General features: G+C 41.5%; 1 protein-coding gene across 1 annotated transcript in view; it reads right to left on the bottom strand.

Moving 5' to 3' along the window:
• Acp3 (acid phosphatase 3) overlaps positions 1-14,382 on the bottom strand; it is a 52,613-nt gene that overhangs the window by 6,594 nt on the left and 31,637 nt on the right. Inside the window, exons 8-10 of the mRNA XM_047565102.1 lie at positions 13,843-13,925; positions 11,547-11,650; positions 6,553-6,722 (exon numbers count right to left, since the gene is read on the bottom strand). Of these exons, the coding sequence (XP_047421058.1) occupies positions 6,553-6,722; positions 11,547-11,650; positions 13,843-13,925 (357 nt within the window). The remainder of the gene's footprint in view (positions 1-6,552; positions 6,723-11,546; positions 11,651-13,842; positions 13,926-14,382) is intronic.

Here is a 14,382-nt window from a genome sequence, read left to right on the forward strand (position 1 = left end):
GACACTGGTAAAACCATTGGTGACAGACTAAATATACTGGTAGATGAGAAGCTGTGGGCAAGGCAATCTCCTAGGTTCTTGCTTGAGTGACTGATAAGATGACTGAGTCGTGAACTGAGACAGAGACCACAATAAAGGATTGGTTTGGAGTAGAGAAGGGAATGGATTTTGTTTTCTGGAGAGATTAAGATGGGTAATTATCCTGACAGGGATAATCAATATGTAGTTGGAAAATAAAAGCAGGTCTAGAATTCTTCACTTAGATGTGGAAATAAGGATTGCAAGTACAGAAGACAGAGCATACTGGCTCATGGTGAGTGTGGAATGAGGAAATAGCATACGGGATCCTGGGACATCATCATTTAGGGGACTGGTGGAAGGTATCTATCTTGGAGAAACTGGCCAAGGAGCCTGAGAAGAAAGAAAAGATTCTGGAGAGCTGGTGCTCTCTCCCTCTCTGATTTGTACTTATTCATTTTAAAACTATATGCTTCTGCTAAAAATTTTTTTCTTGTAGTTGTAGATGGACAGCATGCCTTTATTTGTTCATTTCTATGTGGTTCTAAGGACCAAACCCAGTGCCTCCCACATGCTAGGCAAGCACTCTGCCCCTGAGTTACAGCCCCAGCCCAACTTCTATGTGCTTCTTTGTACGGTAAAAGAGTTTAGGATTTCGGCAGAGTAATGTTCTAGAAGCTGAGAAAAGAGAGAGTCATCATTTGTCTCTTAATGCAAAGAGGTCCAGCGCAGGCAGTGACTGAGAAGATGTCCCTTTACACCAGGACAAACAAACACCGCTGAAGGCAGCGTGGATTGCTGCGACCTGTCTGAATTGTGTGGAAAGCCTCTCCCTCTTCCATGAATCCTCAAGTCCCGTCTGCCCTCCTTCTTTACACCCTTTGGATAAGCCTGCCTTTCTCTTCACGCCAGTCCTTGGACTACCGTAACAGCCTCCAGTTTCTCCTAGCCCTCCTCCAATCCATTCCCCCATTGACACCAGAGTCTTCCTGAAACAAGAATGCAGTTACAGCATCTTTCCTCTGCCTAAAATCTTCAATGATGAGACCACTCAAGGTGACCTACAAAGTACTGAACACGTCTCTCCAGCCTCAGCCTTCCACAGCCTTTTCCCAGTCCCTAAAATGTCCATGTTATCCTCAGACTCCTGGTCTTCTCTCTTTTCTCTGTAACAGCCTCCTCTCTCCTCACCTCCATTCACCTGGGTCCTTTGCTCCTTCAGGTTTCCCTTTAAATATCACCCCTCTGAGAAGCCTTCTCTGGCCCCTTAGACTTAGGTTCACTGCCTCTGCTCTATGTCCTCATGTTACCTGTATGTTCCTCATAGTGCTCATGATCCCTTATCTGTAGGGTTTTAATTTTTTTTATCTCCCTGTCATTTCTTTCCCTTCCATTCTTGTCTCCCGAGGTCTACAATCCACACGGGGGCAATTTGGTTCTCTACTGCTGTTTCCTCAGCAAACTTAATGCCTGGTACCCAGGCACATGTTGAGCATATAACAGGTACTCAATAAATATCTATTCTTTATTAAATATTCATGTACCTTGATCTGCCAATCCTACTTTGGGAAATTGCCCTAGAGGAACAGTCTATAAGAGAGAGAGAAAGAGAACATGAGAGCCTAGAAAAATGGTACTAGAGAGCATCAGGTTTGACTCCTGACCCTACTACTGTGATATGTTATTCTCTGAGCTTCAGTTTTCTTCTCTGTAAAACAGGCAAGGACAAAGGACTGCTGAATGGGGCACTGCTGACTTTTAAAAGGGAAGTGTAGAAAAAGAGATGAGGAAACACTAGACACAATTGTACAGAATAATTAAGAATTGAGGAGATGAGGAAATAGCTGGAGAGGGAAAATCATTTAGCTCAAGAAAATTAGGACTGAAGAGAATGAGGCGGAACAGGCCTTTGAGAGTGTTTTGATGAGAAGATACTTGGTCGTTTTCAAAGTAGGAGGGAAGGGGCCAGTGCAGAGGAAGAAAATGAGGTTGGATAAGCGATTCATAGAAGTCCTAAGAAGACTGGCAGAATGGATCACATGCACAGTGAGAAGTCATTCATCTCAAGAAGGAGCCTTTTTCCCTGAGGAAGAGCCAAGGGGGAAGCATAAAGCTACTGACGTATTTTGAGGTTGCTAGAAGAGAACTTCAAAGGGTCATCCACAGATTATCTAGCTCATTAAGAGAAAGAAAACAAAACAAAATCTGGAGTTTGGGAAAAATGAAAAGACCTTCTAAACAGAGAAGAGAAGGGTCCAGAAAGGATGAATACATTTTCCAAGCAGTGTCAAAAGACCAGAGATTGGACTAGAAATTTCAACATTCATCGTTTGAAAGAGTCGCAAGAGGCCCCATCTTTCATTTTCTTTAGCTCTCCCGGGAAGATCACAATGGAAAAATCGTGTGATTGCTTTGATGGGGGCTCGGTCTTGGTGTGGTGGGCAGGGTAAGAGCTGGGTCATGATGACGACCGTCAAAGTTGCCTAGGATAAAAGGGCAGGAGTAAGAGCGAAGAGCCAATCAGGGCAGACCCAGGCAAAGTCTTTAATGGATGGTGAGATTTGTCCTGGAAAACAGAAGACAACGGCAACAGGGGTGAGAAAAAGGTTTTAATAAGATGGCCTCCTCTTAAAGGGAGGAAAGATGCTAGAAGGAATATCATTGATCAGGGGATCTTAACAGCAATGGGGGAACAAGAGAATGTCAAGGTGATTGTGCTGTAAACAGATGTCAAGTAACAGGCCGGGATGTAAGTAGGTAGAGCTAGCTATGGGTCTTTACAGATGAGCCACTTTCCAGACTCATTCATAGTTTCCCTTTCCTACTTATTGTTCCAGACTTCTGAGATCTGGGCCTACCCATGAGAAAGTCAGGCTACATATGGAGAGTTGAATGAATATTCCATCACCAAATCTTGATTGAAGGTGCCAGGTTCTACTGGCTAAAGATTCAAAGAGGAAAAAGGTATGGCTGTCACTTTTAAGAAGCTCATGTTTGAATCCTCGGCATGTGAATATGTACAGTAGATTTTCAGTTTTACAAAGATTATGAGGGGGACACTGGAAATTCTCACCAATAAATCTCCCTCCTATAAAATAATTGAAGTGGGATATTAAGGTAGGAGGAGGGAGAGTGCTAAGGTAGGAAGTGTGATTGTTAATAAAACTTTGGAATTAAAAGGCATTTTAAAAAGAATTTTATTGTTTTCAAGTAATGCAGCATAAAACTTGCACTTATCATGGATTTTCTTGCAAAGACTGGTTGATTCAATTGGTACAATCTGGTTAATTGGATATACTAGAATATAAGCTAAATCACTGCTTATGGTTTGGGTAGCATTTCATGGGTAGAAATACCCTAAGGAGCAGAGTTACCAGGTGTCCCCTATATATAGGACCCTGTTCTGTAGTGAATGATTTTTGTCTTGCCTTCTGCATCAGTTTTCTCAGAAACCTGAGTGTCCTGTATTCTACTTTTTTTTTTTTTTCAATGAATCACAACAGTTCAGCTATTTGTCGTAGCTATTAGAACTATTTGTCAAGTGCATCTGAGATTCCGGTACTTTTATTTGCTAAGACTGTGGTCCTACTGAGAAGGTATTCCTCCACCCCTATTACCCTCCACATGGCAGCCGGCTCTGTAGCGCCTATGCTAAGGCAAGCTCATCCAGTCCAATGGTCACATCGTGTCTCAGGAATTTCCCAACAGTGAATGACAATCTGTCTTTCTGAAACTTTTACCAGCTGTCCTTACCATCACCCTGGAAGACTGTATCAAACAAATCTAGCCCTTTTTTCCTTAAAGAAGTTCAAATATGGAACTCATATTTGGAGCCCACCTCAGATGGTAGACTGTTCCCAAGCTTTCTGTAGCCTAAATCCAGTGATGAGCTGGTAATATGCATTAAAACAACAACAACAACAACTCTGATTATAGCACTTGCTGATTTCTGTGGTGAAGATGCTTCTGCTATGACCAACTTTAAGTTACCAAAGTGAAATTGCCGAACTCAGAGTTGGGAAGAGCTGCACCTATATTCTACTCTTGAGATTTGTGAAGATCTGACCACAATACAATGATGCCCACATTTTCTTTTTGCTAACATATTTTGCTGGTTCATCCTACTTTACTTTCCTTGGATAGCGAATTGTTAGTATTGGTGTCTTGAGGAAAGGAATTCTGCATGCATACTACAGGTAGATTTGACAAGAGGAGGTGAGGAGGTGTGAGCCTGGGGAATGAAGGAGAGCGTGGAATAAAAATGAATCCTGGGGGGTGGGAATTAATTCTAGGCTGCTGGTATTGCTGTCACTCAAGATAGTGGGTGGAGCTTCAGGAAGGAAAGGTAAACTGACTACACATTAATTGAGCAAATATTTATTGAGCACAAACTGATGCCTGACACAGACACTTCTAGGTTTTGAGAAGATACAGCAGAGCACACAACAGATAAAATCCTTGCTCTTGTGGAATGACAGCTTATCAGAAATGGTCCCTTGAATGCAACTGTGGGAATCTCTTTGAAGCCTGAATCTTCTGCTGACGCCCCTATCCTTTCCAGTTTCAAGCTACCGGGACATTTAATAAATACCTTCCTGATACCTTGTGGTACACCAATACAAACTCCTGCCCAACCTGACTTCATGTGGTACAGTTGATACCTCCTGCAGAAAGTTTCCCTCCCCTTCCTAACTTCCTGTGTCTTCCTTCAAATCTGGGTAACTTAGTCCCAGTTCTGTAGCAACCCCTGTAGCCATAAGACATTGTTCTTATTATTCTGTGTAATATGTACTCCTTCAGTTCCTACTACATCGTGAACTTTCTGAGGGTGTTTTCTTAGCAAATTCCATTTTAAATAGGTGAGACTGGACCACAGATTAGCCTTTATCTGAAGTGCTTTATAAAGCTCATACAATATTTTCAATGTCAAATGTTCATTCAAGCCATTCAAACCATTTATATTAATTCATTTCCTTCTGTGACATTAAAACAAAACCCCCAAGCAGCAGCAGCAGCAGCAGCAGCAGCAGCAACAACAACAACAACAACAACAAAGAGCCCCTGAAATCTGCCTGCAGGAATTTTATTCTAATTAAATACAACACACAAGCTTTTTGAAGTTCATTATAAAAGTAATGATGCTTTTGAACTTCCTAATAATGACTTTATTCACTATTGTACATTTGGCTCACTGCTAGAAGAAAGTTACAAGCATAGATGGTGGCCCCCAGAACAAATCTTTACTCGGGGATGAAATTACACGAGGAAGTATGTCACTCGAGGTCTTGCGTCAGTTACTCTGTGACCAGCCAGGAGAGGGAATGGCTTTGATCTAGATGCTGGCACCCAGCAGGCACTGTCTCATCTCTATCCATGGTGGAAATACAGCATGGTGTCCTCTAGACGTGTTGCATCTGCTACATGGCAAATCTAAGGGACTCTAAAGAGTCACATTAGAACATGATTTCTTCTTCTACAGCAAGCGGTCTCAGCAGGAACTGTGAGTTTGCTTAGGTTTTCTGAAGATACCAGAATCAAAGCCTTATACATTTCCTTTTGTCACCTGCATGGATTTCATAACCGTACCCTGAATGGTTCAGCAAGTTTTGAACATGGAGGGACTTAGAACATTCTCACATTTCTAATTTGTTCCAGTTCCGTATGTGTCACCCTTCTCTCTGAAATCAACTTTAGATTCAATATCTCCTGCCATTGGGACTTTCAGAGAACCTCCATGCGGTGTCTCACCTGTGCAGTGTTGTGCCGAATGGCTTGCTCTGATCACATGGCTTAATTGTTGTGAAGCAGATATTCCAAGAGTTGCTGCAGGCATTACAGAACTGAAAGCTTTCTGGAAAGCTCAATTTCGACTTCTTCAAAGGAACGTGAATGTTCCAGGGCCAAAGGACACAAACTTTTATTTTTCAGTTCTGCTACCCGGTATTATTTAACATAACTATAAAACCAGACAGGGTCCCAGTTTAGAAAACTTCTCCAGTTATCGTCATTGTATCTCATTTCTTTGCCTCTCCTAGAAAGAACACTGGAAGGGTAAGTTTCCCCATGAGCCTGGGATTAAAGTCTTCCCTTCTTGGCTCTCCACACTAAATTGTGGGTTTTGTTTGAAATCTGTCCCACTTCAGAAATTTCAAGCATAGCCTCATCTAATCATGATCAAGCAAAACCTAGAAGCCTTTAAACAGTAGAAGATGTTGTGTGGCTGATAATGTAGCTCACGGCAGCCCCATGACCTAAGTTTTATACTTGATTATATTTGGGCACTGATGCCCTTTCATAGTAATGCTGGAAAAAATAAGTCAAAGTTTATGGTAAGTAGGGGCAGGACTAGATTGAGAGTAAGTTGCATGAAGTTGGGGGTCCCTGAAACATACAGCTAACACCCAAAGCCCATTTCCCTCTAAGCTGGGGTTAATGGTCAAAGTACATTCTCAAAACACCGTCTGCTTTGAGAAAGAGTGTTCCGCTCTTTCAGGAGAGTTCCGTGTGCACACTAATCCTTATTGTTCTCAGTACCTTGGTGGTTGTTTGTGATCATACACTCCGTGGCCCAGTCTTGGGGGATCACAGGGGCAACCAGCTCAGCAAACTTCTCCAGAGGACAACTGGGGGTGCAGCCTGGCAGTGTGAGGGCATAAGCCTCGTGCTGGGTCTCATTCCGATAGTACATCTCCACGAAGTACTCGCTGTGGGGAAAGGCAGGGGAGAGAGCTCTGTTAGTTCTGCCATGTTGAACTGCAACCGAACCTCTTTCCACCTGGATGTAACATGCTAATTGAAGGACCAGTGGAAGAGCTTATGGGAATGAGATTTTGACCAATTTATATGCAAGAATAGGGAGACTTGGGCAAGCCAGACAGATCTAGAGGTGGGATGGGAGGGTTGGTTTGTTAGCATAGGAGATGGGAACCAGGATGCTTAATTAGAGAGCCGAAAGGAGATGTTTGGGGGGGCTGGTACCACAGTGATGAGTCTTTGAATGACAGATGAGGGGCATGTGAGGGTGATGGGTTACCCCTCATGTATTTATTCATCTTGTGCTTCTCATTTGTGCCTTCCTCTGTTCTTTTTTCCTCTCTTAATATTTATCTCAGTCTTTATCCTGAATGTAGCTTCCCTTTCCTTAACCAGGCCATAAATATGAACCTGAACAATATGTAACATATGTACTTGAATATATGGCAAGATTTTAGAAAACACTCAGAGGTGTTGGATGTAGATTCAAGTCCTGTGTCATATTAGAGAGGACTCTTTTAAAACTAAACCTGTCTCAGTAAAACCAATATGATTTGTCCATGAAAGGTACTTGCCAACCAAAGAGGCAGGAGAAAAATTTAAGTAGGATTTAGTGATCTTTCTTGGTGCAGAGACTTCACAATTTCAACTTCTGGATGTTGTTATAAACAAGTCTTTAAAAACATCACTTTAAAAAGTCATATAAGCACAGTAACTACAAATGTTTATTCAGAAGATATGTATATATATATATGTATTAATTTCCCTAATATCATATGAATGAACACATACGTCTTGGGATAACTTTTCCACTGGCAACATCTTTTTTCTCAAGATGATATCGCATAGATGACCCATAGTCTATCAAAACCACGATTTTCTTTTCATTGAATAGAGTCACGGATCAGAAATGACTCCATTCTCAGGTTACCTTACACCTAGGTGGCACCAAGTGACCCATCTTAGCTGGTAGAATGTGGGCAGAAATGATAAGCTCTCCTTTTGGGCTAAGGTTGTTGGTAAGCAGGTTGTCTTCCCACCCTCTTTCCATTCTACAAGCAATCTACAGGTGCCACAGCACTCTTGAAACTATAGGTTCGAAGAGGGGAGCCTAGGTACCTGATCTACATTGACCTATCTTTATGCTTAAAGGGATTCCCCCAAAAAGCTAATGTGTGAAGCAATGCAAGAAAGTGTAGAGGTGAAATGATTGGGTTAAGAGAGTTTGAACCTAATCAGTGTCTTAATCCCCTGATGGGAATTAACTGAGTGGTAACTGTAGGCAGGTAGGGTGTGGCTGGAGGAGGTGGGCCATTGGATGTGCTAAGATTGGTCACTTGGTGCCAGTTAGGTGCAAGGGAACCTGAGAACGGAGTCATTTCTGATCTGTGACTACTCAATGGAAAGAAAATCATGGTTTGATAGACTATTGGTCATCCATTCCCTTCCGCCATGAATTCTGCCTTAGATCAGGCCCAGAGCAATGGAATGACTGTCAATGGATGGAGACTTTTGAAACCATGAGCGACAAATGAACTTTTCCTCCTCTGTGATTGTTCTTGTCAAGTCTTTTGTTTGCAGCAGTGAAAAAGCTGACTAAAACACCTATTAACCAGCAACACTTGCACTGGCCTGTTAGATAAGGGAGAGGTGAATTTCCACTGGGTTAAGCCCCTAAGAATTTGAGATTCATTTGCACAGAAGGCAAAATTACCCCTCTTGATTAATATATCTGGAAAACAGTTTCAGGGGACTCAAAGTTGGCTCTAGAGGCAAAGACACATGCTAAAGACACAAAGAGTTTCATAAAACTGTTCCATAAAATGGAAAAAAGTAGTATTTTCAATGTGATGAATTATTTTATAGCCTATGATTTTAAGTTTATGTACTTATTAAAAATTAAATCTTTTAAATATATATTTAACTACCTTTCCTTCAACCTTAATGGTTTGTGTATTTAAGATGGCTAGAGATCTGAAGCAGTCTCCCTGTCTGTCTCCTTAGCTTATAGGGGAAATGTGGATGACCTTGTAGTCAAGATCACCTTATAAGTAGGCATCTATAGTATTTGTTAGCTTAAATCCTCCTTGTTCCTATCTTAAAGGCAATCAAGTCTAACCTTTGATCCTTCTCCGGAGTGACAATAAGAAAATCCTAGTAAAACAACAAACTTGACTGTACACGGCCCTTGTTTGTTGGGGGCTATGCCATCTGGACTTGCCAAGATGGCGCCTGGCAGCCAGCCAGAAGTTGTTTTGATCACATCGGAAGTACACGTGCACAGGTGTTCCCGAGTGCTCCTGCTCATGACTGCTCGTGACTGGGCAGCTGGCTCCTTGCCTGATCTCAACTGGTGTGGCTCTGCCCTCCACCTCTTGGAGGGAATATAAGTGGGCAGTAGGTAGAAGGTAAAGAGCAGCAGCTAGCAGAAAGAAGCAGAGAAGCCATTAGCAGAAAGGAAGAAGAAGAAGGGCAAGCAGATAGAAGCAGCGAGTAGGGGCAGCGGCGGAAGGCAGATCGCAGAGCGGAGAACTGAGAACACATCTTTAGGTTGCAGATCACAGATCGCGGTACACGGGACACATCACTAAAGCACCTTAGGTAGACGCACCCTTAGTTCACAGGATGCAGGACGCACCTTTAAGAAGAAGCAGCAGAACTAAGAAGATATGGATCTCTGAAAGTGAAGTCTCTCTCTCTCTCTCTCCTCTCAAAGCAAGTAAACCTCATTTCCTCTATCCTCCATAAACAAACAAGCAAGTAAGGAAGCAGCCCAGAAATAGAAGTAGCTCAGTTTCTAGTCCACCTCCAATAAATACCCGCGCAAATTATTGCTGCAGGTGGTGACAAATACCCGTGGATTTGGTACCGCAAAGAGCTAGTGACACTTGGTTAATATTATTTTTTTTGTCTTGTGTCCAGATCTCTCAGTTGAAAAAATACCCGGCACTTGTCTTACAGCATGGATCTTCTCAAGGTGGTGACAGAAAGTGATTCAAGGGGAGAAAGTCCTATGGCTCCCTAACAGAGCAAGCTCAGGACCCTGGGGTGCAGAAACCAGAGAGGACAGAGGCCTGAGAAGAGCCGGTAGCTTTTCTTGTATTTATTATCCCTGTAGAAAGAAACAGTGCCTGTGCCTAGAGCTGATCCTGGAATTTTGTCTCAATTATTAACTGTGTGTCCAGAGGTGGTCCTCAGAGGGTGAGATCTGTGCGGGGTTTATTACGAAATCCTTTCTCCTGTTCTGCTGTTTGCAAGTCTCCATCGTGTGGCTCTTCTTTCCACCCTGACCCAAGATATTTGAGAGCAAGATCAGCTAAGACCACATTATAGTTCGACTTCGTCAAGGTATCACCCAGTTAGAGGTTCAATAAAGAAAACATTTACCCTTACCTAATTGTGTGCGACTCACTTTCTTCACAAGGATTGAAGGTATTAGTTGAGAATTAGGTCTCTGTTTTGTGACTTTCCTATTCTACACATTCAGGGGAACCAAAAACCTATATCCAGGACTATGAAACTAGCAGAATGAAATTTGGGGCTCTTTGTTCCAGGACTGTGGAGAATTTCAAGATGGCAGCAGCAGAGTATCAAGACAAGCATAAGGTCTTCTGAGCTCGGGCCCGGAGGGGGCCAGGTGTCCAGCTGGTCCTGCCTGCAGCTGCTGAGAGTATCTTGAATGGAAGGCACAATTCATCTTCCCAGCCAACCCTGAAACTTAGCTCTGGGGTCACTGTCTTAACTTGGCCCCTTCTTTGCTTTTATTCCTCCAATAACATCCCATGAGTTCTGGTGACTTGCTGAAAACAACTCCTTCTCTCCCAAATGATACAAAGTTTTGGTGCGATCTTGTCTATGTTAACCAACTCTTCCTCGTTTGCCCCAACCTGCTCCACTAACAATGAAACTCCCACGTTCTGGGAGCTCTCTCAGTTTTGGGTAAACTGTGACATTTGGTCTCTCAAAATCTAAACTTTCTACTGGGTTCAGACAAGGGCTGGGTCATTTGGAAAAGGCCACACCAGGCAGCAAAGAGGAAAACACCAGTCAGAAGAATCTTTACTAGTGGATATGACTCACCAGGAGCTACATGGGTGTGTTCAAAATCTCTTAATTTAAATACTTCAGTTGTATAAGCCCCAAGCAACTTTATTTTTCTTATGGAGTCTTCTATCAGGGTTAGGGTTAAAGGCTGTTTTTATCAAGAGAACAATGTAATGTCTGCAAACTTAGAATACCTTAATTTTTTTCCAACTCAATCAGATGACATTTACATTTTACATACAAATACATAAAATGTCAAATTTTTATATCTGGAAATAAATTTTTATGTCAATGAAAATAAAATATATATTCAATTTAAAAAATTAATAAATCAATTTGGGAATACCTTGATTTTTAAAAATTTAATTTCTTTTTTTTTTTTTTTTTTTTTTTTGGGTGCTGGGGTTCGAACCCAGGGCCTTGTGCTCACAAGGCAAGCACTCTACCGACTGAGCTATCTCCCCAGCCCCTAAAAATTTAATTTCTGTTATTTAGGACAGTTCACTAAAATTTTTCCATCTACTGTGTTATGTACTTTATTATCAAATAAAAGACTTCATGACAACAAAACAAAAGAGCCATGACTAACAGATACTATTACACCATTCTCTCCTCCAAATATAAAAGTAAACCAAAGATAGACACAACCACCCTTAAGTCAACAATAACGTTAATAACAAAGCCTGGGGGCCAGTGATGCTGAATTTCAAAAGCACTCATCAGGCACTTACCCCTTCTCAAGGTACAATTCCGTAAAGTGGCAAGCAGCATAGGGAGGGAGGATTCCGTTGTAAACTTCTAGCGCCATCTGTAGGGCACTCACAGTAGTGTCATGCTACAGAAATTCAGAACAAATCATTTCGTTCATTTTACCTCTGGTTCAGATTTGCATTCACTAGATACTAGCACTTGTAGAACATCACGAGGATTTCCCATTCAATTTAATTTCCCTTTACTCCCAATGTCTTAATAATTAAAGAGGGAAAGAACTAATTTTACTTCAGCATCTGCTGTGTGCTAGGCAGTAAGATTTACATACATATTCCCATTTAAAAGATGAAGAAACTGAGATCCAGAGAAATTAAGTAACTTGCTTATTATCAAATAAGCATAGAATAAACTTGAATCAGGTCTTCTAAGACCTGTGTCTTTTCCCAGTACAGCAGGTCTTCGCTTTTGCTTGTTCCATTGATTTTTCAATACAATTTAAGATATTTTAGAACACATTAATGCTAAATTATACTTTTCTGTAGATTAGTATCATTGTATTTTAAAGTTGTGGAGGAGTATATGAGTTTTATGGAGGTCAAAATATAAGGAAGTAGAGAGTGTAGTTTTAAAATAATTGTAGCTCTGCACAGTAGGGCACACCAGGAATCCTAGTGACTCAGGAGGCTGAGGCAGGAGGATCTCAAGTTGGAAGCCAGCCTCAGTAATTTAGTGAGGCACTAAGCAACTTAGTGAGACTCTGTCTCAAAATTAAAAAAAAAAAAAAGGGAAAGAAAAGAAGGGCTTGGGATGTAGCTCAATGGTAAAGTGCCCCTGGATTCAATCCCTTTTACACACCCACCCTCCAAAAAAATTAAAATTAAATGTTTGCCTCAGAGTGACTGGACGGTATACAGGATGATTTTTAATCCCACGTTTGGCATTGATTAACTACCTAGTCTTAGGTAGTCCTCAACTTCCACATCTATAAAGTGGGGACAACATTTCACTGCCTAAACTGTAAGACAGTGTACACATATTCAAAAGGGGTTAAGACCAATCTAAAACAAAAAAGAAAAAGAAAAGGAGCCACAGATAGAACTTGATAGAAGTAACACATCCAGTTGGAAAAGGAAACCCGATTAGAAGAGAAAAAAAACAAAACAAAAACACAGAATCAACTGATTTCAGGCTACTTCTCTTTAGGAAGCACCACCTCAGTGCCCTTGGTGGGCCATTTTTCTAGTCTGTTCCATATGGAGGATAATATAATAATCAAACTTCCCTATATCTTCAGCCACCATTTTCGCCTTTTTGCATGCATGAAAACATGGCTTTCTCCAGCCAAATCACAGCTTCCTTTGTAACCGAGCAAACAACTTTTCCTATCCTGTTGCTGCCCTGCTTTTAGGCCTCATCTCCATTTTTCTAGATATTACATAAGATTTCTACACTCCATCCTGTTCCCAAGTTCCAGTCTTTCTACAGGATGATTAATTTCTGAAATACTGCCCCTATCCTGTCCTCCCTGCTGACTTCCCTGAACAAACCCCTTTTGGGGGGTGGGGTGGGTCCCCCTTGCTTCACTTCTCTCCTTACACTTTACCCTAAAAAGCACGCAGCACAAGACAGTCTTCAAGTTGCTTCCAGCTCAAACATTCTGAGACTCTATCAAGGCTGCTTAATCAACCTTCTTTGTGATGTTGGGCATGTTTCATATCCATGCTGTCCAATTCAGTAGCCACTGGCTAAATGTGCCCACTGAACACTCAGAATATGTCTAGTGTAACCAAGACACTTAATTTTTCATTGTAGTTAATTATAACTAATTTATGTTTAAGTAGCCTCACATGGTTGTGAGGTCCATATCTGGCAGCAAGTTAACTTCTACTGACTTGGTGTTAATTTCTTCCTGTGATGTTCCACTTCTATCCTAATGATTCTCTTCGTGGGCCCTGCACTCCAGAGAGGAACCATTTATTAAGCCCCTTCACCTTGACATGTTTGATGTTTTGCCTCGTCCAGACTTCTACCTGCTTATCTTCCCCACCTCCTGCAATAGAAAGATGGCTGCCTTTCAGAGGCGTTTGAATGGCATTTCCACACTGCTTTGGTGTTTATATGTTTGTCTTTCTTGTTAATATTACCGTTAAATTGTAAATTCCTCAAGGGCCAGAATGACACATCGAATTCTCACATCTTTGTGCAGGTGCCTAACATACTCTAGGGATGGGGAAGTCTTGAAGAAGACTGAGGTCCCCCTCTCTAAGAGATCACGAACTTAAACAAATGGGTGTTAAATGAAGACAAAATACTTACTGCAGAATACATGATAAGTTTTCTGTAGTTTGGGGACCGAGTTGCACTCTTCATGTGATTAAGGATTTCATTGACCAGGACACCTTAAAGGAGATAGATCAACAATGGAGCTGAACCAAACAAGGCTTATAGTTTAGTTTTTGAGCTTATTCATAAATGGGGATTTTATCTGATATGATTTAACAAGAGAGGCTGAGTATCTGCTGTGTACTGGGTAGCATGACTTATACACATTATTTTACTGATTTTTCAGTCTTGTTCCTCATTTATAGCTAAAAAAGCTAGAGCCCAGAGACATTAAGTGACTCACGCAGTAGGGAAAGGAGACCTAGATTGGCATTCCGGGACTCTCCTAAACCAGGTTTTGTTAACTTTCAGTTTAGGAGGTTGATAAACTTGGAAGCAATTTCAGATTTTTTTTCAGATCTTAACAAGACAGTTATTAGCCAATGATCCTCTCCAGAGCAGAACTCAAATGACAGCATGACATATACTTCTGTCTTCAGCTCCCTTTCCACTCTCTGGCAGTCAGGCTTTGGG

This window comes from Sciurus carolinensis, chromosome 9 (genome assembly GCF_902686445.1).
Source record: "Sciurus carolinensis chromosome 9, mSciCar1.2, whole genome shotgun sequence".
In the NCBI taxonomy this organism is placed as follows: domain Eukaryota; kingdom Metazoa; phylum Chordata; class Mammalia; order Rodentia; family Sciuridae; genus Sciurus; species Sciurus carolinensis.